This window comes from Micropterus dolomieu, linkage group LG06 (genome assembly GCF_021292245.1).
Source record: "Micropterus dolomieu isolate WLL.071019.BEF.003 ecotype Adirondacks linkage group LG06, ASM2129224v1, whole genome shotgun sequence".
NCBI classification, from domain to species: Eukaryota; Metazoa; Chordata; class Actinopteri; order Centrarchiformes; family Centrarchidae; genus Micropterus; species Micropterus dolomieu.
The window spans coordinates 9,648,399-9,672,481 of record NC_060155.1 but is presented as its reverse complement, the minus strand read 5'-3'; the positions used below and the strand labels follow the sequence as shown (position 1 = coordinate 9,672,481).

The window sequence follows — 24,083 nt, the reverse complement described above, 5'->3', positions numbered from 1 at the left end:
GAATACTTACCTTGGTTTTTCCTATTTGATAGGTGGTTTTATTCAGCTCCATCCTCTCAAACAGTTCAGTTATGTGCTCTGCCGATGCTGTAGCTCCTTTTGGAAGCAACATTCTGAACTTCTCAACAAATTCCTGTCATCAAGAGTCAAACAGTAACAGAGGTGCAAATTAACTTTATAAACAGGTACAGAATGGAGTTAATTTCCTTTTCATTATAAATTCCTTGAATATATAGTAAAGTGGGCTATCTATATGCATCTATATAATATACAACATCATTTTGAAAGGACTGCCCACCTTAAATGTGTATTTGGCACTGTAGCCAGACTTCTGGATGTGAACCATCTGCACTAAGCCTGTGTACTTGATTTGCTTTAGCACAAGTTCATCATCAAAGTGTAGCTCCTTCTGTAAAAACAAAACATTTTCCCAGGTGATGAACTGTGTTATACAGTCCAACATGTGGGACTACATTTATCGGGATGATGTTTACAGGTTCACAGAAGATGTTACCTTTTCAGCGTTGGAACGAACACAGAAAATAAAGAGTGGCTCAGCCTTTTCTATTGTCTCCATCAGCTGTCTGAGCGAGGCCTGTGAGATACAGAAGTGCAGTGAGTGATGGCTGATGTAGCATTATTATGACAGATTCAAAACTTTCTTGCTATAATACAAATAACACTTTTTTAATGCTATTCCTATTTCATTCTCTGTACTTTTGTAGTATAGAACATGAGCAGCCCTATATTTAGTTAACCCAAATTATAGTGCACGCAGTATGTAGTGCACTGAATAACTTAATTTCTTGATCACATATGTCAAACTATATATAATAAATAAATTAAAAGAAGACATTTGTTCATTCCAAAATGTTATACTGAATATCCGGTACCGGGAAAAAAAGAAAAACAGAAAGAAAATGCCTGAAATTGAAGTGCCTCTTAACTAACTGATAATGCCTTACTATTAACCAAGTATTAAGCTGACATAAGTCAGTCTCACTTTTAAATAATGGACCTCATTCTAAGATGACAAAATATTTCCCTACCACTTACATGTATGTCAGATTATGTCATGATTTAAGTTGGAGAGCAAGAATAGTCAGCAAAAGCACAGAGAGGGCAGACCTGAAACTGAGTGCTGACTGTAGGGGGCTTTGTCTTCCGATGAGGATGGAAGATGAATTTGCTGGTTCGGTCATGCGCGGTGAGACGAACCACATGTTGGAGTGAGGGCAAATCCATGAGCTTCTGTTTAATAAAACATAATATAATCTGTGAGCTTTCTGACTTCCAAAACAAAAGGACTCTGGATGGATGAATGGATGACTGATAGACAGATGGACAGATGAACTGAATGAACAAACTGAATTAAAAAGCTTAAACAACACTGTATCCATTACTATCACTTGACCTTTGGAATGAGCTGTTTCTCTCGACCGCCTTTACTTTTCCTGCAGAAAACACAGACACAGTGAGGCTCCATTCAACACACAGCTCCAGAGATAGAATGAGAAGGTGAAGCACAATATATAAAAAAACAATGTCTTTAAACTAAAGCCATATGCTCACTTACTTTCTATCTTCATAATTGGCAAAGATGTCTTCAAATACATCAAGAGGAATTTCATCAGAGCGATCGAAGGAGAAATCCAGAGTGCTGCTGTAAATGTCAGAGTATATTTGCCTTTTGATATGCATGTTTACAGGTGTTCATTAATCACAAAAACCTGATGGTTCCCTGCCTTCCACAACTGAATGCTGGTAAAGACTCCGCTGTGTAACAAACTAAGACCTATTCATACACAAGATAGCCATCGCACTCACCCCTGACTCACTCAGATCTAGCAGATAGGTGGCCTTTAAAACTTCCTCATACCAATTCTGAACTGGAGAAGCACTTTATTACTGTTGAAACCGTTGGAAAACTAACTAAGATGGTTTTTTAAAGATATTTTTTCAGGCTTTATTGCCTCCAATTAGTGCAACCGAAAAGAGACGTGAAACATGGGAGAGAAAGGGGCGTGCACTCTACCAACTGAGCTAACTGGCACCCCGAAGCCATGATGGTTTTGTTAAAGAGGTGGTATTATGCTCATTTTCAGGTTCAAAATCCTATTTAGGGGTTGTAGCAGAACAGGTTAACATGGTTTAATTTTCAAAAAACACCATATTTCTTGTCATACTGCACATTTGGGCCTTTTCACTCTGCAAACCTATTACATGCATAACTCAATAAAGGAGAGGGAAAAAGCCAAAAAGCATTATACCACCTCTTTAAGTTTTATTTATTTAGTTTGAATAAAGTGTTTTTTATTATGAGTTAACAAGTTTTGTGAAAGAGAGACACTTAATTGAAGGTGTGCGGTTGTCAGAATATTTCCTTTCTTGACATTTTGTGAGTTTATTTATTAGACTAAAAAAAAGTTAAGAAAGCTTGTATTACATAGCAAACTCACCACTCTATTAAAGAATAAATAAGTGAGACAAACGAACAAACAAATAAATGAAAAAACAATAATGACTAAATGGTTATTTAATGCATTGATTGTACTGATTAAAGACCCATTTTCAATTTGAATACATTGGTATTATATCATATTGGTTATACCAATATGAAGATCAGGTTACAGTGGAAGAGAAACGTGTAGTGGCAGTAAAATCCACTGTAAATATGCCAGTGTAGTAAATTACCTGTTCAGTCTGGTCATAGCACTGCTGTGCCGTGTCATGCCTTTGAAGGACTTGCAGGAGCTTTTTCTGGAAGCTACTGTGGTGATAATACAACATGCCAGTTGTAAATAATCATCAGAACATCAAAAGAAAGAAAAATTAAAACATGTTAACGACATAAAGGATAAGTGAAACATATAATTTCTTATAAGCTGTCTAGCTAGCTTGTCCTGCAAAGACACATGCACAGTTTTACCAGGTAACTTCTAGAGTAGCCCATTAGCAACTAAAGGCACCTACTCAATTCTGCCCGCTGACGTCCCAGTTTCTTGAATACTGTAAGGAGGCGAATGGTGGCTCGGAGGACTCCCCATCTGAACTGCGCTTCTGGACTGGATGCAACCAAGTGATGCAGGAACGCCCGATTACTGCTCCGCAGAAGTGATACGACTTCAGGACGCATGTGCTCTGTGTTTTTCTGCTGGAAATCCTGAAGAACAACAAGAATCACGATTAACATGCTGTATTCTTTTGTTCTTGCAGTAGTTACACAAAAAGGAATCTATGGGGAATCTGTAGCAGCGCTGTGTTAAAGTGGCCAGGAACTATTATGCACATTGCACTGTGGGAAATTTACTTCACCTTGATGTGATATTTAACCCTTCCAGCAAAGTGTTGTATGACAAAAGTCAGCTCTGTATTTGAAGAGGGTACAAAGAATGGGTTGTCTTGATGCTGGTGCTTCAACTTGTCCAACAGGGTTTTATCTGTGGCCTGAGTGAGGCTGAAGATACACAGAGAGGACAGAATATCAAAATCAGCCCATAATATCTAGAAGAAACCAACTTAAAACAGCAAGTCAAAAGCAACAGAAATGACTGCATGAGTCAAGTGATGGACTAGAAAGGTAGAAAAACACTGTACACATAATAATTCAGTATTAATTGATGATATTTTGATACACAATACTACTGTCTAACTAGAGCAAGTTTTAACTGAAAGAACTTTAAGGATACACTATTTTTAGATATAAGAGTTTTGTTTGAAATGATCATGGATGCAGTTCTCTTACTAAGCCATATTGACATCACAGAAAAAAAATATATTTTTGATTTAAACTGAAGTTATACTTCTAGCTAGTCCATGTTAGCTGCAATTGGAAGCTTCAAACTGCTCAGATGACACAGAACAAAAGGTGATGATTCTTTTGTTTAAGATGAGAAAATTCCTCTCATTCCTAGCTAGACTGACCTGTTTGTCACTGCATTGTATTGTAATGTCTTTTGCCTTAATGCCTTAATTTCCATATTACCCTGACAAGTTAAGTGAGAGAACTCACAGCAGGTGATAATGTTAAAAGACGAGTTCACCCACCTGCTCTCCTTATCCAGCAGATCAAAGAGTCCGGATGACTTCATGCTGATCAGCTGAATGCTGCCACTGTTGTCAGTGTATGTGATGTTTTTCCAGGTGATGCCTTCTGACGCATAATCTTCCTGAAATATATTTTAGTCACAATTACTTAATCAGGTTACTCAGGTGAAATAAAGTTTGTCTGTGTTACTAATGAAGAGACTTATTGGTAACAGCCAAAGAGTACATTCAGAAACAAGGACATACAGAACAGAAACATACAGAACAGACGGCTTAAACAGTAACCACAGTGCCCGCAAGTTGCACTGGCGCCCCCCAGGGGTGTGTGCTCTCCCCACTGCTCTTCTCCCTCTACACCAACGACTGCACCTCAGGGGACCCATCTGTCAAACTCCTGAAGTTCGCTGACGACACAACAGTCATCGGCCTCATCCGGGACGGTGACAAGTCGGCCTACAGACGGGAGGTTGATCAGCTGGCTCTCTGGTGCGGTCAGAACAACCTGGAGCTTAACACGCTCAAAACTGTGGAGATGACCGTGGCCTTCAGGAGGAGCCCCCCCACTCTGCCCCCCATCACCATACTCAACAGCCCTGTGTCTGCTGTGGAATCCTTCAGGTTTCTGGGTTCCACTATATCCCAGGACCTGAAGTGGGAGCCCAACTGACACCATTATCAAAAAGGCCCACCAGAGGAGCTCAACCTGCCTAAGGAGCTGCTGATCCACTTCTACACAGCCATCATCCAGTCTGTTCTGTTCTCTCAGTTTCTGTTCACCAAAAAGGACAAGGACAGACTACAACGGACAGTCAGGACTGCAGAAAAAATAATCGGTGCCAACCTGCCCTCCATTCAGGACTTATACATTTCCAGAGTCAGGAAACGGGCAGGAAACATCACTGCAGATCCATCTCACCCAGACACAACCTGTTCCAGCTCTTCCCCTCTGATAGGCGCTACAGAGCACTGTACGCCAAAACCAACAGACACAGGAACAGTTTCTTCCACAAGGCATCACTCTGATGAACAGCTGATTTCTGACTCACAGTGTCAGGAACAATTCCTGTGCAATAACCCAGTAACTCTGCCTCTAATCAGCACCTGTTTACTGGTTTCCACTTATTATTTATTTATTCACCATTCTCTATTTCAGTGCTGTTCATACTATGCCTACCTCAGGTCATAAGTCTTATTTATTTTTTCCAGCATCCTTTGCACTCTGATCACTGCACTATTTGTCAATATGTCTATATTGTTTTGTTCATAGTGTGTATATTAGTGTTGTCTATTCTGTAGTTTGTGTCTGATTTTATTTTATTATTATTTTATTATTGTATAAGTAAGCACATCGTGAGCAATGTACACATGTGTACACATATCTGGCAATAAAAACTGATTCTGAAAGTTTTAATGTGAAAAATAATCCAAAATAATGGAAAATAAAAACAAATGAAAACACCAAGAAACACTCTGAGTTAGAACTGACTTTATGACATAAAATGTTACAGTATGAATTATGATAACTTAGTTTCAGATACTTTAAGCCCTTTTCAGAGTGGTAACTGAATGCACAGGCTACAAAGGCATTGGAACATCTAACAGAAAGTGCCGGCCATGCAAAGTCCAAACAAATAATGAATATTAACCACCTCTGAATGAAAAATTAAAAAGAAAAACACCTACTTGCTCACACTTGAAGATGTGCTGGTTGATGTAAAACTGCAGTTTCTCATTGGTGTAGTTGATGCACAGCTGCTCAAAGCTGTTTGTCTGGAGGTTCTCAAATCCAAACATATCCAGGACACCAATGGACAAACACTAACAACAAAACAGCAGAACAGGACAAATCATAAGAAAAAAAAAATAAGGCAGCATACTGGAAACACAGTGTAATAAATTTTCTAATTTAAGGCTTACTTACAACGTATTTTTGATGAATAACGCAACAGTCATATAACTTAAGATACTTAAGCACTTAAAAAATGCAGTTAAAGACTTGTAGTGGAAAACTTATATGCAATTGTTAATAATTTTATATTTCAATAAATGAAAATGTCCAGTGGGAAAATTTACATTAAAGTCAAAGTGGAGCTTTATTTTTCAAAGAGTCCCATTGAAAACATTTGACCCCCTCTCATGTAAGTAACTATGTGGGCCTCCTGCAGCCAATATTTCAGTTTTTTTTTTTTTTTACTTAATGGTGCAGCATGTGACTCACAGAGACGGACTCCTCCATGTCTCGTCTATTGAGCATTGCATGGTTGATGTGAAGGGTGATCCAGTCAAACAGAGCGCTGTATAAAGACTTGGCCATGGAGTCCCGTGCCCTGTAGGCCTAAACACACAGAAATATCAAACAACTTTCATGCAGACCACAATAGCAGACTTAACTGAGTGTTATGCATGAGGATTACAAAAATGCTAAGTGATGATTTGACAAGATCGTTACTTTTAATGATTTAAAAATTTAACTTAAGGAGGCAGGCCTAATAAACTTTACCTCTTGTAGTGTGTACTGTGAAACCCAGTTGTCGCTGGTAGTCACTACTCTCCTCTGGGTCAAAGTCTTCACCAGTAGCTCCTTTTTCACCTAGAAAAACACAAAACAACATAAACCAACAGTTCAGACAGTTACACACTACTAACTCAAAAACAGAACAGGTTGAAACATGTATGTTCTTAAACAATAAAGACTGTTATTTTAGGCATCGCAATGACACTTTAGGAGTCGCTCTGCTCACTGAGTGAAAATATTACTAGTTACTAATGATTATATACTGTGATGATATCCCAAAACTTTAGATAACACATCCAGATGATTATTTAGCAGTGTGTGTAGCATGTTAGCATACATAATCAGGTGTTTCATTTCAGGAACATACTTTGAGCAGGTCAGACAGTGTAGACAAAACTTCAGCAGGTCCAACCTCCAGGACTTCAGTGTTCTTTGACAGTGTGTAGGTCACATTGCCCAGGTGCAGGATGGCAGAGAGGATGGAAAATATGCTGCATAGTGGAAATACACATACAGATTGCATACATTTTTTTTTTTTGGTGGAATTAACACACTTGGCAGCCATAATAAAGATTCTCAACTCTAGAATAACAGACACAGACCCCACCAGATTTCAAAAATACGTGCCTATTTTTCCACTGTATTTTGATTTTTTATTTTATCAATGATAAACCTAGAAACCATCAATCCCAATTATTTCTGCAACGTATATAAAGACACTTGTATTGTCAGTTGCACTGTTGAGATTTATTTATGCATATTTTGTGAAAGGTTTTAGTCACAGCATCCACTTCAACAACAAATGTGATTGACTTGTTTCATATGTTGTTAAGTGTCTGCCTTTCAAATCAGACTTCAGCTTAATGCACTCTAACTTTATTTCTTAATGACTGATAATTATTCTCACACTATTTATACAGATTACTAACATTTGTGTCATTTGATTCACCTTTTCTTGCTGTATGTCAGTAATAAACCAAAGCTGATGTGAAACTTGTGCATTTGTAGCCAACTTACAGCAGTGTCTGTCTGGTAGACAAAACATTGCTGTTTACTTAAACATATAAATGTCACCTTCAATGAAGAACACCCAGTATTGGAGAAGGTAATAGTGGCTGATAGTGGAATAACATCATCTATTTTTCTATATTGATATGTCTGATCAGCTACAAAAACAAGCTGCACATGCAGGTCAAGAGTTACTGAGTTAGATCAACCCACTGTAAATGTAAGAAAAATACACCATAACAGACTAATCATTTGTGCACAACTAATTATCAACTGGATCTCTGTGACTGCACAAGGGGTGTTTGCTGAGGAATGTATTATTAATTAATATAGATATATATTTTTTTTTTAACTTTGGCTGTACTTTCGGGTTTTATGCCCTACTATACATTGCTCTATAAGATTTCTTCACTTTAACAGGTACTGTGGGTTCAGTTCGGTTATTCTCCAGGGGAACCAACCTAAACAGGTTACAAACTGTGCTTCTAGCACTTTTATGTGTAAATGATGTCCCAAGGCACTTGTCAACATACTTGCTGCATTTTTGTCCCATTTGACTTGTCAAGCTCTGACTTGTTACTGACACCATTATAGAAACAGAAACTCTTGACAGTGTTCAGTTATTTTCTGTTGGTTAGATTGGTATAGCTGACTGAGAGCTGTGCAGTGTCACGGTAAACACTGTCTGACTGTGAGGCAGAGTGAAATGTTGATGGGCCATGTACAACAAATATTTTTTCTTGCAAATATGTCTATAATTCCGACCTTTCTTCACCCTCTCCAAGTGAGTGGACTTCACTGTAAAAATAAATGTTCCTGAGACGGTCTAAGCCTTCTGGCATGTACTGTTGTGTCCTTCATGACAAATCCCACAGGTCCGACAGAAAAAAACAACAAATTTTTATTATATTATTTAAAAACATGTTTGGTGTTTTGCAGGCACATTTTTACGCTGGTCCATTAACTTTTGTGGACTTTTCCTAAAAGGTAGATACACTATCGGTTCTCTGGTTACTTTGACTCTGGCCTGCAGCAAAATCATACATACTGTTTCTTGGTGGAGGCCAGGAACCCGACCATCTCCATAGCTTGATGGAGCCTCTTGTACTCTTGCTTAAGTTTCTCCTCATCATCTAAGCGGAAGTCTTCCTGCAGAACGATCAGACGAGATATAGAGAGAAAGAGGGGATAAACATTACGTCTAGCAACAGCAGTATGTGTATAAATAAAGATAACACTGTCAACACCCTGAACATAAACAAAAATATAGAAATATAAACAATTGAATTGTTTCTTCTTTTTTTTTTTTAGCTTTTTGATAGTCATGAAGACTAAATGGTCCCACAGTTATTTCTTAGTTCTCTACATCTTTTGTGTTTTTTTAATTTAATCTAAAAATACTGATTCTCATTCATTGATTTTCATGTGTACTCAACAGTCTATGGTGCTCTATAAATAAATTGACATGGTTGTATTATTGAAGATTAGATTTGAAATCAGACAGAGAAACAACAGCATTTTCAAAAGACATATTGATTAAATAGGCAAATGTATCTGTGTGAACATGGTCTTGAATTCTCAATATAATACAATGATTTTGAGGGAAAGCATGTGCACTATAAGCCTAGTTAAAGTGCAGTTTTACAGTTTTATGCGAGTGTCTGTTTATTCACTTCACAACCAAAGCTTTGATGCACAACTGATTGTTGAGAAGCTTCAAGACATTGTGGGTCTGTTTCTAGCATCTAACATCTACCACTGGTTTTCCCCATTTGTTAATGAAATGACAAATCATGCCTTATGCTAGTCCTCCACTTTTTCTGAAACTGCTGCTATAAAGTGTACAGATAAAAGGTACCTGCTTGAGGTAGAGATAATCTTGCGGCTTTAATAGATGAAACTCCTCCTGCTCTTCTTTGGACGCTCCCACCAGCAGATAGTAGAACACGTGGTAGTTCCTGCGGGTCAGAAGTCACAGAGCGCCGACAGAGTTAATCCGGGCTTGCGCAAGTGTCATTTCCTGTGTTATTTACACAAAATGTCTCTGCACATGAAGCTGTAAAGGTGGTTAGGTTACACTGAACTTCTTCCAAAGTGTTTTGAGTGTTGTCTACTTATAGTAGGGGGTCAGGGTTCATTATACCTCTCACTCTTATCTCTGGACACCAGGCGGCACTTTTCTAGTAGGTACTTCTCAAGTACTGCCCTGCAAGAGACACACAAGAAGAGAACCCGTGAAGCTTTTGTGTGGTTGCCAACATTGTCCAACTATGACATAGGAAGAAAAACAAACTGTTAAATGAAACAAATCTATCAACCAAGAAAAGCTGTCAACTAGGCTGCAGAAGATTCACTAAATGAATACAGAGGGTTGGTGAGGAAAACAAAACATGATGCCTCACCCTCTGATGACACCGCTCTCCAGATAGTTGAGCTGGATGAACTTCCCAAAGCGGCTTGAGTTGTTATTCACTGCAGTCCTAGCATTGCCAAAGGCCTGTTTAAAACATAGGGAACATAATTTTTCATTGTGGGCATGTGTCTCACTGAACCTGGCACCCAGACCTAAACACTGTAAATGTTCATCAAATAAATCACTTTGGTTTGTGGAGGCAGCGATTAGCAGCCTCTTGTAACACTGAAGATCAAGTTGGTCTAACTCCGAACTAGGGCAGCAACTACTGGTTATTATCAATTAATCTGTCCTGATTCACTGATCAATCTTTGATCTATAAAATGGTGAAAAATGGCCATCGCAACTTCCCAGACGAAGGTGTCTTCAAATGGCTTCTATTGTCCAATAGTCTAAAACCCAAAGATATTCAGTATAAAACACTAAGGAAACCTGAAACATCCACATTTGAGAAGCTGACATTTCTTTTGTTTAAAAATGACTCAATACAATTAATCGATTATCAAATTAGTTCTAATTTTCTGTTGATCGACTAATTGCTTAACCTACTAACTGTTGCAGCTTTAGGCCCCAATTAGACAGAAAGTGCTTTGCAGGTTTGAAAACGTGAGGCGCACAGCAATGCCTTTTTTGGTTGAATTTAGAAAAGAGCAAAGCACTGCATTTTTTTTATGTTGCTAGACAACCACCAAATCAGGTGTCCTGTCAGTCTAATCAAAGATTATAGCGCCAGTGATCTGTAATCTTTGGTTTGCTGCTAAGTAATAACTGTCATATTAGCAGAAACTTGATCACAACTCACAGGTCTATGTCTTTAGTTGCTAAAAACATCTGCTTTAAAAAAAAAAAAAAAAAATAGACAAACAGAGGGCGCTAGCTCTGGCATTGTTTATGGGAGACAGATGTATAAACACGGAAACGGAGATCCATGTGGGTACATGACACCCTCAGAAAGGGGAGACACCGCTGGTAATACCACCAGCTGTACCTTGAACATAAAATTAAATGAAGGAATTGTATAAAACTAAACAGCATAAATGCATTGCTTTTCTAAAAATAAAATAGATTTTTGATGTTGTGACTTATTAACATATACTGAAACTGTTTGCCTACAAATTAACACACTGACAAGATGTTACAACTGAACCACTTTTTCATTTTTTTTTACCACAACATCACCATTTCAAAACTCTGAATCTAGGGCTACAACTAACGTTTCTTTTCTTTATTAATTAATCTGTCTATCATTTCCTTGATTAAATCAATTACTTGATTGGTCCATAAAATGTCAGAAAACTCGTGAAAATTTTAATAACTGTTTCCCAAAATGTCATCAAATGTTTTGTATGGTCCACAACCCAAAGATATCCAGTTCACTGTCAGAGGGGAGTAAAGAAACTTTTTTTCATATTTGAAAAGCTGAAATCAGAGAATTTGGATTATGGGTGTTAGAAAAAAAATGACTCAACATGATTAGCAAAATTGTCTGTCATTACAATCGTTGCAGCTCTACATAATTTTTCACTCCTCTTGGCCGAACTCATAGAGAGCAATGCATTTTTAGTGCTTTCTTCAGTGATGCAGTTAAAGTTAAACCAGGAAACTCACACCCATTATGCAGATGGCCACAAGCACTGAAAAGCACCTGTTTGTTATCAATGAGGCTTCAGAATAAACAAAGTGGAGTTTTACTGTAACACACTTCCTTGTTCAGTGGTTGTTTTTTTTCTGCTCAGCTTATGTGGTTGCTCTTTTTAATGTCTATTACATGTCAGTGAAAAATGTATTTCTCTACTGCACAGCAGATAAAGCAGACACTTTGGGATGACTTGACAAGCATGTGTCATTATTGTCTAAGGAATTAACGACAAACAAACGGGTAGAATAATTGCTGACTAAAGTAATTATTAGTTGCAGCCCATGAGGAAACATTATGATTAATCTCAGTGTTGCATGAATTGTTATTCTATGATTGGAGACAGTAACTAAGGTTCAATGTCAATAACACATCAGACTCCACCCAGGCAAAGTCACTGGGTAAAATGACGCTCATTATCTGCAGCTGACTCTGGATCAGCTAATACATCCAAAGTTTTTCCCCAAAGGAAAACAAAATTCCAAACTGAGCCCATGCCAGCATCTGAAGGTATCATTCTCCTTCATTCCAGGGTGAGCTAAGCTGAGGTTCGTGTCTTAACAGGCCAGAGTCTACGCACACAGTGAGATAGATATGGTTACTATTGATCGCACGCAGGTAAAGCTGGAATGTTCCTACCCAGTGCACCTCTGTAAACACAGTGTGGGATTTTTCAAAACACACATGCCTTTGATTTTCAACCAGATATATATATATATAAAGGAGTTGCGGCATGGAAAGGATGAAAGGCATGTGGAAAGAAAAGTAAAAATGGCATGTGGGAGAGGGAGAGAAATGGGTGATTACCATGTCCCAGTTTAAGGGGGGGGGGGGTCCTCTGAAGGACACTATCATGAAGACGGCCAAGTTGATATTGCGTCTCCTCCCTAACTGAGACAAAAACTATTGATGCCTTCAGGGAGACCTGGGCCCTGTTTCAGAAAGCAAGCTTAACAAACTGAGTTTATCCCTGAGCTCTGAGTTGATTGAGCCTGAGGTGGGAAACTGAGTTTTCGGTTCCAGAACAGCTGATCAGAATAAGTTCAATCAACTATGAGTATGTTGAGCCTGATGGAAGCGCGTGCGTGGGGATGAAAAAAAGGCATCATCAATGGAGCTCCGATACTACAATTTACCATGGCAACAGGTAAATAAAGGCAGAACCTCCATTTTAATAGGGTGGAGCTAGAAAAATGAATGCTACCAACGCGGACCATGATTGGCTCTAAAACGCAGGAGTGGAGGAAGGAGTCAATACGCTAACGTAAGTACTTTCTATACAGCGTGGCACATTCATCATTTAAGTGCTTGAATTCTTCTATAGCCCATTACATCATTTTATAAATATATAAATCATAAATAGATAAATCATAAAAGCGTTCATGTTCAAGATCATGTTTGGATGAAAAACTAATAGCCTATCCAACCGGGATTTTAAAGTTGTTAAAGATGAGCTCAGATATGTGCTTTGATATGGACAGTATGAATGAGGAAATGAAACGGTGTCAGACAGCCGCCTCAGGCTCCGCAGGAGGGGAGGAGTCAGAGAGAAACTGACGGTTTTTCAACTTATACTGTGAACATAAGTTTATCTGATCTCGCTCTCTGCAACAGAAAACCCAGAGTTTCCCTCAACTCAGGCTTAACATACTAAGAATTTTCACTAATCCCGCTTTCTGAAACGGGGTCCCGGTCCGATCGTAAAGTTTATCACCAGGAATTTGCCCTAAAAAACTGCCAACAAAATGAGAAACAACAGTGATAAACTGAGATGTTGAAGTTTGATGACACCAGAGTTGACAAAATGAGCTGTGACATTTCCCTTTGACAAATAATGGACGCCTGAAAAACTGTTTATTTTGGTTGGTTTAGCAAGCAAAAGTGCTAAACATGCTCTGGTTTCTCAAACGTGAGGATCTGCTGAACATGTCACCTTGGTGTTTTGGTAATTGTTTTGTGATTACATTACTAAAACACATGATCTACAGATCCACTGATAAATAATGAAAACGAATTATTAGAATTATCCCTAATACATAAACACCCTTTTATGTGTCATGCCATGCGATTAACAAAGTCAGGATGCTAAAAACAAAATAGAGTTTCACCCTTTACTGTATTCACACCCTGCACCCTGCTCTTTCATTCACCTGGTTTGGTGGTTTCCAAACTTTTTGGCTTGCGATTATACTTGTGACCCATCATCAGTAGTTGCTTATGATAATGAGTTTTAACTGGGATACACAAAGACTGATTATAACTTTTGGAGGCCTTAAGGTTAAACAGGTATCCAATAATTCACAAGAAAATAAAACAATTAGAGTTGGGTTAGGGTTGGGGCAGTTACATTACTGACTGAATGGTTGTTGTACAAGGCACTACCTTGAGGTCGTAACCCTGAGGTAGGGAACCAGGTAGGGGATTTTCTGAACATTACTATAAGGATAGTGAAGGCTGCAAGCTATATGAACCAGACAACAGAAGGGGACAGTGGGATATAAAACTTTGCACTTCTGCCTTGAGACCTTGGAGAATCCATTATCCCTAAGTTGAAACACAGCCGAACAAAAGAAATAAGAACGAGAGAAAGAGTGCACTCGTGAGAGAAAGCAGGTTACTTTGTTGTAGGGGTTTGTCAGAAGACTAGCTGAGCCTGTTCTGGCATGTTCCTGTGTCTGGTGTTCCTTCAAAGACAACGCCCTGCACATTCCCCCTATGCTTACGACCAACACCCAACACAAACCTTGTGCAACAACCATTCAGTCAGTAAGGTAACTGCCATTATAAATGAATTAAACTTTTCCTGAATTTAAAAATCAAACGACATGCTTTGATATCCTCATTACCTCACAACATTTTGTGGCACTGAGTACATGAGTCAGTGTCAGGTTTTTTTTGCAGCAGAGAGATTAAAATCGCGTGCAGTTTCTACTAAATGCTGACATCAAGTGAGATAACATTGAATAAAAAGCCTGAAGGAAAGACAATGAACTCAGTTTTAGTCTTGGGGTGTGACTCTATCTGATCTAGATATCCCAGGATGGCATGAGGCATTTTGCAAAGCAGCCAGACAACAGAACCATAAAAACAGATTCACACATCATTACTACAGCAGGAATCTTGCCAATATTAATCTGGTCTTAGCCTCTAATGACAGTCAGCTTTAGTGTGAACACTTGTGCATGGCCTCCTCTGGTTCAATCTCGGAATCCATAGGCTCTCGTCTGACGACAATTCAGCCTCTGAGGGCAACCGCCAATGTTTCGGAGCTTCTGGTGAAGCCAGTGAGAATATGGATAATAGACAGATAAAAGACTTCCTCTTCTGAACCTCTGTCATTGTTTATAGTCCGATTAGCAATCTAGGAACACATCTACTATCGCCTGACGACACTTTGAATGTAATTATACAATTAAAAATAGATCATAAAAAAAAATAATCTTTAGAGTTCAGAGATTGAAAAAAAGCTAAATTGTTGTGAGATGATAGCCAGTGGGTTCTGAGATTACGTGTTCCCCCTCTTTTGCTCTCCACACAGACTGTTAACCTGCACCAGCTCAAATGCAATTGGTCAATACCACTCGGACTACAAACTGCTTTATATGCAATCTGCATCTGTTTATAGAGACTACCTCTGGTTTAACCTAAGGCTAACTGTCGTGGCATGACCTCTGTCTTCTTCAGCAAGCTTCTTCCTCATTCACCCAGTTAACAAAAATTAGATTACACCAAAATAACAAGCCATTTTCTCTCCTCAAACTAAATCTCTGCCTTTTTTGAACAAATTAGGAGCACAAATTAAAAAAAAATGCCAGAAAGATCACTTAACACAAACAATACTGTCGCTAAGTGGCTTATTTCCAAGGAGAAACTTGTTGGACTTGTTCAGAAAGAGGAAGAAGCCATATTTAGTCACTATCTGAAACCATGCTGGCCCCTTGGGATTGTGTGTTTGTGTGTGTGTGGAAGGGAAATTTTTCAGCCTATTGATGAATAGATAAACCGTGCACTTGTCTCCACAACTACTGTGCTTCAAGAATTTCCACATATTGGTAGCTGGAATAGATTTAAATGGTACAAATTAAAGAGCCACAAGCAGCACTTTTTGTTTCATAATACTGTATTTTAAATGAACTGAAAACAGCTAATGCATTACTTCCCACTGGCAGTGTGTGTTCCCATAAAACACAATGCTTGGTATGTCCCAAAGAGCCCCCCCACAAATGTCTGTTGAAATGGTGCTATTCAACAGTAATCAAAATTGAAACAGAAAGCACACATGTTGGTAATGTTGTCTGGTTATTCATTGACATGGGTACTGTAGCACAACGCTGATGTGACAGCCAACAAACCCACCTTTAACCTAAATGTCTGAGAGTGAAAGTAGAGTTGAATGTTAAGTAAACAAGAGTCACACCGTTTTGCCCCAAGGTGCTTTTTGATTTGAGGAAATGTTCAAATGTTGATATTTTCAGCTCAGATACAGATATTTCTGGGACATATTTGTGGCCCTTTATGTTCTGTGATTTGCTGAATCTTCTTTTACAAATAAATGACTAACACAATACCACAGAGTAACTCAGTGTTTACATCACACAGCCCTTTTGTGGTTATTGTTGATTTCACTGACGTTTATACTGCAGGAAGTGCAAAACCCATGAAGCTGATGCATACTTTCTGTGTAGGGGGAGATGTATTCTTCTTTATGTTTTTGACCAGAAGTGATTAACATGTCTAAAAAAAGGGCAGGAGATGACTTCTGGTACTTTGGAAGATGCAAATGCAGTTTCATTTAGACTCTGCACCCTGACGTAGAACCATAAAACAGAAATCTGCACATCAGTCTGGTGCTCGGCTAACCCATATAACCACGATTCAATGAAGTCAGGTCAGGAGAGTCTTGGTTTGTCACTCCCTGCTGCTGGTTAAGTAAAGTCTATCAAAAGTTCCCATTGCAAAATCTTCACATTGCTTTTCTTGGCCAGCCAACATCAAAACCAAAGATATTGTATTTGCAACGTTAATAAGCAGTAAATCCTAACATCTGAGAACCTGCAACCAGAAAATGTATCACAGTTTTACCTGACAAATGACCAAAAATGTTGTCTATTAATTTTCTGTTGACTGCCTCATTGTTTAACCCTGGATCTACTAATTTTGAAAGACTGACTGCATTATTTTGTGTATCTGATACTGATAGCGAGACGACACAAAAGTGACAAACTCTTTAAAGTCGAAATGCCTCTACAAAGTTAACAATATGGACAGATGCTAAGACAGATGTGGGCGTCAGTGGTTTTAGAAGGTGGTCAGCTTCACAGTGACCTACCTCTAGCACTGGTCCAGCCCCGAGGATGGTCCGTTCCAGCCCAGTGGAGTATGTCTTCTGGCTGAGAGCAGTCAAGCAGTGGATAAGATAACTGCTGCTTTCAGTCTTTCCTGAGCCACTTTCACCAGATATCACGATGCACTGGTTAACCTGCCTGTTCAGCATAGCACGGAAGGCCACGTCAGCTATGGCAAATATATGAGGGCTTAGTTTGCCCAGTGGCTGGTTCTCGTACATCTTGACATACTTGGGATTGTAAACAGGAAGGAACTTATTGGGGTTGATGGCGATGAGGATGTTGCTGGCGTAGGTGTAGATGTTAAGACTGTAGAAGCGTTGGCGTAAAGCCTCAAGAATACTCTTCTCAGTGACAGTTTGGAGGTTACAGAGGTCATCATAGTCCTCTCTGCTGGTTTCTCCATGGTTACCTCCTTTGTTGGCCTGCTGCAGTATGAAGTAATACCCACGGCTCTTAGGGTGCCACCTCTGTGTCTCTGGTGGCCACAGCAGGACTCGGTCCAAAGGGCATTCTCCAGCCTCCAGCAACCTCTCCTCTCCGCCGCTCTCCCTGACCTCCAGCAGACTGTACTGCCGTCTGACATCCAGGCCCAGAGAGACCACTGCATTGCGGATGACGGACTTTGCCGTGTCCCCACTGCTGACCTGCAAGGGACAGTAGGCTAGTGTGTCCTGGGACAGCTTGGGGAATATCTGCACAACACGGGCCTCTCTATCCTGTTTAGACCCCCTGGCTCCATCTGTAGCGCTCATTCTGATGTACAGATTTAAAGGCAGGCTTCAGCATAACTCACTGCCCCAACCCTCTGACAGCATCCACTGTAGAAACACACACACACACAATGTGACCAAATGTCAAAGTAGGAAATAGCGTAAACGTACAGTTCGATTTCAAACATACTCTTGACGGTAAAACGCATTATTTCTGGTAAAAAGTTTCATGTATCTTTGTTTGCCTAATTTCCATCCACAGTATCAACATCCCTGCTGTATCAACGGCAATCTACATTTCCCCTTATGACCATTAAAATTCCCACATACACATCCGCCCACGTGACAACTGACGAACAGTAACAAGTGTCAAACAGAACCAAAATGTCAAAATAAGTCTCACCTTTCCAGAAAAAACACCAATTTCATCCTTAAAAGACGAAATACCCCTGACAGCGGAGAGAGGGGGAAGATCGCTGCACCTCCTGTTAGCGTTAACGAACTCCAATCACACAACTTGACCAAAAAAAAGTTTCTTCACCTGAGCTTCCCAAAAAAAAGGTGAGCCGAGAAACCGCTTATTCACAGTTTTAAATGATGAAAAAAAATTTTCCCAGCAGTTCGTCGGTGTTATTGCTCGTACAATTCACAGTCTCTTTGAGAAATCAAGGATTAACGTCTCCTCGTCGGCCCGGTTGTGCGTTACTTCCTAGATTTCTCCACAAACACACACACACAAACACACACACCCGTCGACGAGGTGGAAAAAAAAAAAGGGTGGTTTTTCCTCCACTGACCTGAGAGATGCCACCCTTTAGCCAACACGATATAACTGCAGAGAAAAAACACCAGAGTTCATAACAGAAGGAGAGAAGGTGAAACTGGCACATTACCGAGGAGAAGTTAATAAACAGCGATACGAGTCAGCAGTTTAATTGAACTCTGAACTGTTATTAGTAAGCTGTGTGGTTTGAACACCTCCTAGCGGAAGTTTGAAGTATTACAACCAACTCACAGCAGAGTAACACATAAAGGCAATGGCGTAAAGTAACTAAGTAGCTTACCAGAAGTACTCAGATATTTACCTTAAGTAAAAGTAGAAATACCACAGTTTAGAAACACTCTGTTAGAAATAAAAAGTCCTGCATTCAAACTTAAGTAAAAGTATAAAAGCTTTTATCATCAAAATCTACCAAAACTGAATGGCCCATTTCAGAATAATGTTTATTACATTATTGTATTATAATTATCGATGTATTGATACATCACTTTCATGTTGCAGCTGGTAGATGCGGGACTAATTTTAACTGATTTATGTACAGTAGTACTGCAGGGTAGTTTGTGAATTCCCCTCTGGGTATCAATAAGATAAGAAAGATAAGATAAGATGTTCCTTTATTGTTTGCCTGTAGGGGAAATCCAGACTGGGACAGCAGCACAGGGGAATGCAACAAGACAGAACAAAAAATACGATAAAAGTAGAATCAGTAACTATCAGAATCAAATATGAAATATAAATATACACTGTATACACATGGTTCGATAACGGGGGGGATGGTAGGGGTCTGACCCCCCCAGTTAAGGCTTGGACCCCCCCCCAAAAGAGGCAAAAACAACAGTTCAGGGGGTCTTTCTTACCTGTAATTGTAAATATTACAATAGTTTCCACACTAATTCCTTATATTTAAGAATTTTGAAATATGATTTTAGACACCCCTAAATGGACCGTACCATTTCCTAACATTGGCGTTAGTTGAACGTCTGTCTGCCCCATAGACTGTATATAAAAAGGTCTGCACACATCACTCGCAGCAGCAGCAGCTGCTCCAGTCCAGTACATCACGCTAATGGAGACACTGTAAGTTAATGTCAGCAGTTAACTATCCAGCTGCTTTAATACACTTCTCTTTCCTACCTTCAGAATTTCGTAATTAGGATTTCTTTCACTTAAAATGAGCTATCTGATGTTAGCTAGCTGAGAGCCCACCCTGTCATTTCATGATCACTATGTTATTTCAAATTTTATGTAATTGTCAGCTAACACTGGTGCTTAGGCACTACGATCCAGAGTTAAATATTGTACTTTTTACTCCACTAAATTAATCTGACAGCTATTGTCCAGTAACTAGTTACTTTTCAGTAATATTCAATAAACATATAAAAGTTAAACATTTCAGATGTCCACGAGTTAATCAATCAGCGAGACATTTCCCCTCTAAACTTCCTCACATGGTTTATATTATTTCCAGCCCAAAGAGGTAAAATGATATATATATATATATATATATTTCACAAAAAGGCAAACATTAGAAAATTGTCCAAATGTTGATTGAAAGTGTGTTTAACAGAACTTTTTTTCTCTTTCCTCTCCCATTAATAAACTCAGAACCCCTCAGATTTATGTTGTGAATCTTTTGAGGGGCCCCGCCCCAGGTTGGGGAACGCTGAACTAAACTACCTAAAAGTATATAAAGTAGTTCAACTAGATTCACCTCACAAGCTACAACAGTAAAATGCTGCTTACACGTTGATGTATCAGTATTAACAATCTAATAATATCTATCTATCTATATCTATGTCTTATTAGAGATCACTGTTTTTACTAGAACAGAACATTATTCTTTTACCTGGGCAAGACATTTGTTTTTGTCTCACCAAAAAACACAATAAACACAGTGAAATAATCAACATTACACAATGAAAACAATTAACACAACACAGTCACACACATTATCAGCTATAAAATTTTTTTTAATTCTCTTGCCTGGGAATGTTTTAGTGTCATTTGTTTATTAAATTGATTGCACAAGGTCCTTTTATTTGTCTTTTTTTTGTTTTAGATGTTCCCTGGAGGTGGAGGTGGAGTCAGTGTGTGTTTGGGTGATTAAGATTTATTGCCAGGTTTTGATGACACTTTCATGTGTCTTAAAAGTTGTCTTCACTCTTAAAACAGGTTCAGAGGCTCCAAATCCTTTTCCCTTTTTAATAAAGATTTTGGCCGAAGCAGCGGAAAATGAAGCAGTTATTTGGCCTTGAAGGACATTAATTTATTTATTTATAAGGGGGATTGGGGGTTATGTACGCTTATATTTTAAGGTTATGTTTATTGGTATGTGGCTTGTAGAGCTGCTTCAGGTGATGACAAATCCTAATAACTCATTTATACATGGAATCCTGCTGGAGTATTATGGGCATTAAAATGGTTTAATTATTATATAATTGCCTTTATAGAGGTCTGTTGGTTTTATCATCAGTTAATATTTAAAAAAATCACAATTTTTAGGTCTAAAAGCAAGTTTATTTTAAATCACTGGAACATTTTCTGCATGTTTTTTTACCTTCACAAGTAGACACAATTATTTTTCCTCTTCATATATAAAGGCAAGGCAAGTCTCTTCTGTATAGTGGTGTTATAGCCTATATAAAGTGCTTTACATAAGCAGTAAAGAGAAAATACAACATATAACATTTAAATGCATATTAAAGGTGTAGAAACAATTTTAAAAAGCTGATTTGGAGATATGGTCACTGGTGATTGCCTACAGGATTTTGTCAAATGGAGTGCAAGAATTTTTATTGGTATTAAAGGAGTAGTCTTTGACATAATCAAACCAGAACAGAAAGCAGAAGTCAAATCTGTGCTTCACTCTATACCCTCAAGTACAGTTTAAGTGAGAAACAGAAATTCAAACTTAAAGCACACGTAACAATAAATACAAATAAATATTTACTGCTTTCTCAACAGATATGTAATTGCAATGTAAATTTTTTAGCAAGTCAACAAGATTTTTACCTCTTTTTCGAGCAGGCTGTTTTAATAATTGCACGTCTTCAGATTTTTTAATAAATGAGTTCACAGGACGATGGCCCAAGGTGAAAAGTAATTGTTCACATGTCACCCCGACAACTGAGGACATCCAAAATCAATAACATGTCTTATTATGACCGGTTTTGCTTATGCTAATGCAGCGCCTGTCCATTCAGGTATATAATGACTGCAGAGGTGTTGAGCCGGTGTATCCCAATTTAGTGAAGAAGCTCGCAGACACACTGACAGCTTATTATAGTGTGAGGAATGAAGTGAGGCTTGTAAAGTGTTACTCAGCACAAATCAGCTGCTGTTGATAACGGCTACCCGTAGAGGTAGCCAGATTCACCCGCACAGGAAGACAAATTAGGACACACACATGTATACACACACGCACGCGCACACATGCACATAATTTCTCTGTTTCAGAATCGCAAAATCATCACTTCTGACAAAACACAAAACAAATTCTGCTGAGTGCTGTGATAAACATGTTTGTGGTCATTTCTGGTATGTTCCTTCTGATTACTTTAATGGGGACGATGATGACTTGTCACATTAGGTGTCACTCTTGTTCCTGCTGGACTGAGCCAGTTCTGCAAAGACACACTGAATCCAGTTCAGTAGGCACAGGAGTACACAACTCAAAAAACTCCACATCATCACAATCCCAAAATGATTAAAAGCACAAAATGTGACAAATTATGGTTCTATTTCAAACTGCCAGGCAAAGTAAGTCCATAGTTGACACATTGATAATGCTTTTAGTGACTGAAACATCTTTGTCTTGGAAAATCTTTAAGTAGTAATCTTTTAGATATAAATATAGAGTGTTGAAAACAAACATATAACAAAAGAAAACTGCAAATGAGTGCTGTGCTTCACAGATCACACTGACTTGACCTTCTGTCATCCATCGTTGGCCTTTCTTCTTCTTCTTCTTCTTCTTCTTCATAAACCCCCCATAAATCAGGGGAAGCTGAATTCTGTTCAGTGTGTCTGAACATGCAAAGACTTTTACAGCATTCCTCTTTGTTTTACAGTACAGGTGGCCCCTCTTTTTCATCCTGTGCATCCTTCTCCCCTCACCTCTCCGCAGGGGCTCTCAGGTATGCGGGAGCTCATTCTTTCATGTCAGACACTGAACTTAGCCACTGTGAACAATTCCTGTTTGGTTCAATGCTCACTAATGAGCTAAGTTCTGCATCTTCAGAAAAGTCATCCCAGAGTGGCATTTGCAACAGGAAACCTGAGTCTCATTCTGCAAGAAAGAAAATCTTTATACAACTCATCAAATTAAAAAGATTCAAATCAAACACTCAATCCTGTAAAAATAAGAACATCTGCTGCTTTCATGCTGTGATTCGTCCAAACGAGAAATCCAGGTACACTTCGGGCAAAGAAGTCATTAAATATAGATGTAATGTATTTAGTTGCTTTCCACCCCTTCTCAAATGTAATTACTAAAGAAGAAGAAAAAACAGTAGTGGGTCAAACCAGACTCAGATGCAGGTCCCAGCTTTGGGCAGACCATTGCTAGAAGGTTTAGTAAACGGTATGTAAACGACATGATTACTAGGGGTTTTATGAACCTTAAATGCAGATATCGGCTTTCTCTTCTCACACTGTGGGTATATTACTTCCCTCCCGGCTGGGAAGAGTCTCTACCTTCGTCATTTGTACTCAGATAGTTTGTCTGAGCCTCAGGACACAAGCTCAGTTTTCAGAATAAACTGTTAGTCCGCCCAAACAGCGGTGTCATGACATCATGGCTCAGTGGAAAACATCTTGCTCTCACTTTCGTGCCACCTCGATCTGGACCCTTACGAGTAAACTTCCTACACACGCAGGCAACATTTGTGCCTTGATAAACTACAATTTACTCCTCTATGATCATTGAAGTGGCAAAATTTGACTGCACATGATCAATATTTAGACTCCTCCCTCCTCCAAGTTGCACTAGTTGAGATGATAATAACACTTATTCACAGGATTAAATAGAGCATATCCTCATCACTTCTTGTTGCTGTTATCTAAACAAGTCGTCATCATGTTCTCAAAATGACTTTCACACATCATGTAAACACAACCAAAGAGTTGGATTATTTTCAAGGGTATCAGTGTCCAAGTTACCTGAGCTCGCCTGTCATTATGTCATTTTTCAAACTGCTTCAGGAGAAGAAAAGGCAGCTGCAGCCTTTGTCATCCCGCCACCTCCTTCTTTCCTGTGGAGAACAAATACAATGATCCATCTTGGGATTTAATAAGCAGGAAAACAAAGCCTCGACCAAATCCCTATTATACACGACTTTTTTCAACTTCTCAAGGCTTTTTCTGCTAATTTTAATAGTTTCTTCTATAGGGTGAAGCAAGCAAAAACATTTCACAGATGGTGAAGTTGTTATAAGAAAATGTGGGTGTCAATGGAGGATATAGAATACATAGATAGGGGAACAGAAAGGAAAGACAGGCACAGTGTGTACAAGCAATTTGGCAGCGCCATATTCTGCAAAGATATTTCCAAATAAGAAAAGATGCACTTAAATGCATTACAGTGTAATTCATGCGATTGATTTCATCTTCCACTCCTCTTCTGAT

The 24,083-nt window shown here is 38.8% G+C and overlaps 1 protein-coding gene across 5 annotated transcripts in view; it reads right to left on the bottom strand.

Moving 5' to 3' along the window:
• Positions 1-18,528, bottom strand: part of LOC123972252 (unconventional myosin-IXb-like) — a 29,446-nt gene extending 10,918 nt beyond the window's left edge. The window contains exons 1-20 of one of the 5 annotated variants that reach the window (XM_046051597.1): positions 18,475-18,528; positions 16,949-17,785; positions 9,973-10,067; positions 9,714-9,776; positions 9,429-9,528; positions 8,619-8,719; positions 6,930-7,053; positions 6,548-6,637; positions 6,266-6,382; positions 5,731-5,865; positions 4,048-4,169; positions 3,316-3,457; positions 2,974-3,163; positions 2,695-2,770; positions 1,577-1,663; positions 1,415-1,454; positions 1,129-1,251; positions 515-595; positions 299-409; positions 11-133 (exon numbers count right to left, since the gene is read on the bottom strand). In XM_046051597.1, coding sequence (XP_045907553.1) covers positions 11-133; positions 299-409; positions 515-595; positions 1,129-1,251; positions 1,415-1,454; positions 1,577-1,663; positions 2,695-2,770; positions 2,974-3,163; positions 3,316-3,457; positions 4,048-4,169; positions 5,731-5,865; positions 6,266-6,382; positions 6,548-6,637; positions 6,930-7,053; positions 8,619-8,719; positions 9,429-9,528; positions 9,714-9,776; positions 9,973-10,067; positions 16,949-17,719 — 2,691 coding nt within the window. In that variant the 5' untranslated portion in view covers positions 17,720-17,785; positions 18,475-18,528. Of the gene's footprint in view, positions 1-10; positions 134-298; positions 410-514; positions 596-1,128; positions 1,252-1,414; positions 1,455-1,576; positions 1,664-2,694; positions 2,771-2,973; positions 3,164-3,315; positions 3,458-4,047; positions 4,170-5,730; positions 5,866-6,265; positions 6,383-6,547; positions 6,638-6,929; positions 7,054-8,618; positions 8,720-9,428; positions 9,529-9,713; positions 9,777-9,972; positions 10,068-16,948; positions 17,786-17,867; positions 17,974-18,080; positions 18,415-18,474 lie in introns of those variants that run through there. The other 4 variants (XM_046051599.1, XM_046051595.1, XM_046051598.1 and 1 more) reach the window with 4 other exon arrangements.
• Between the last annotated feature and the right edge of the window lie 5,555 nt (positions 18,529-24,083).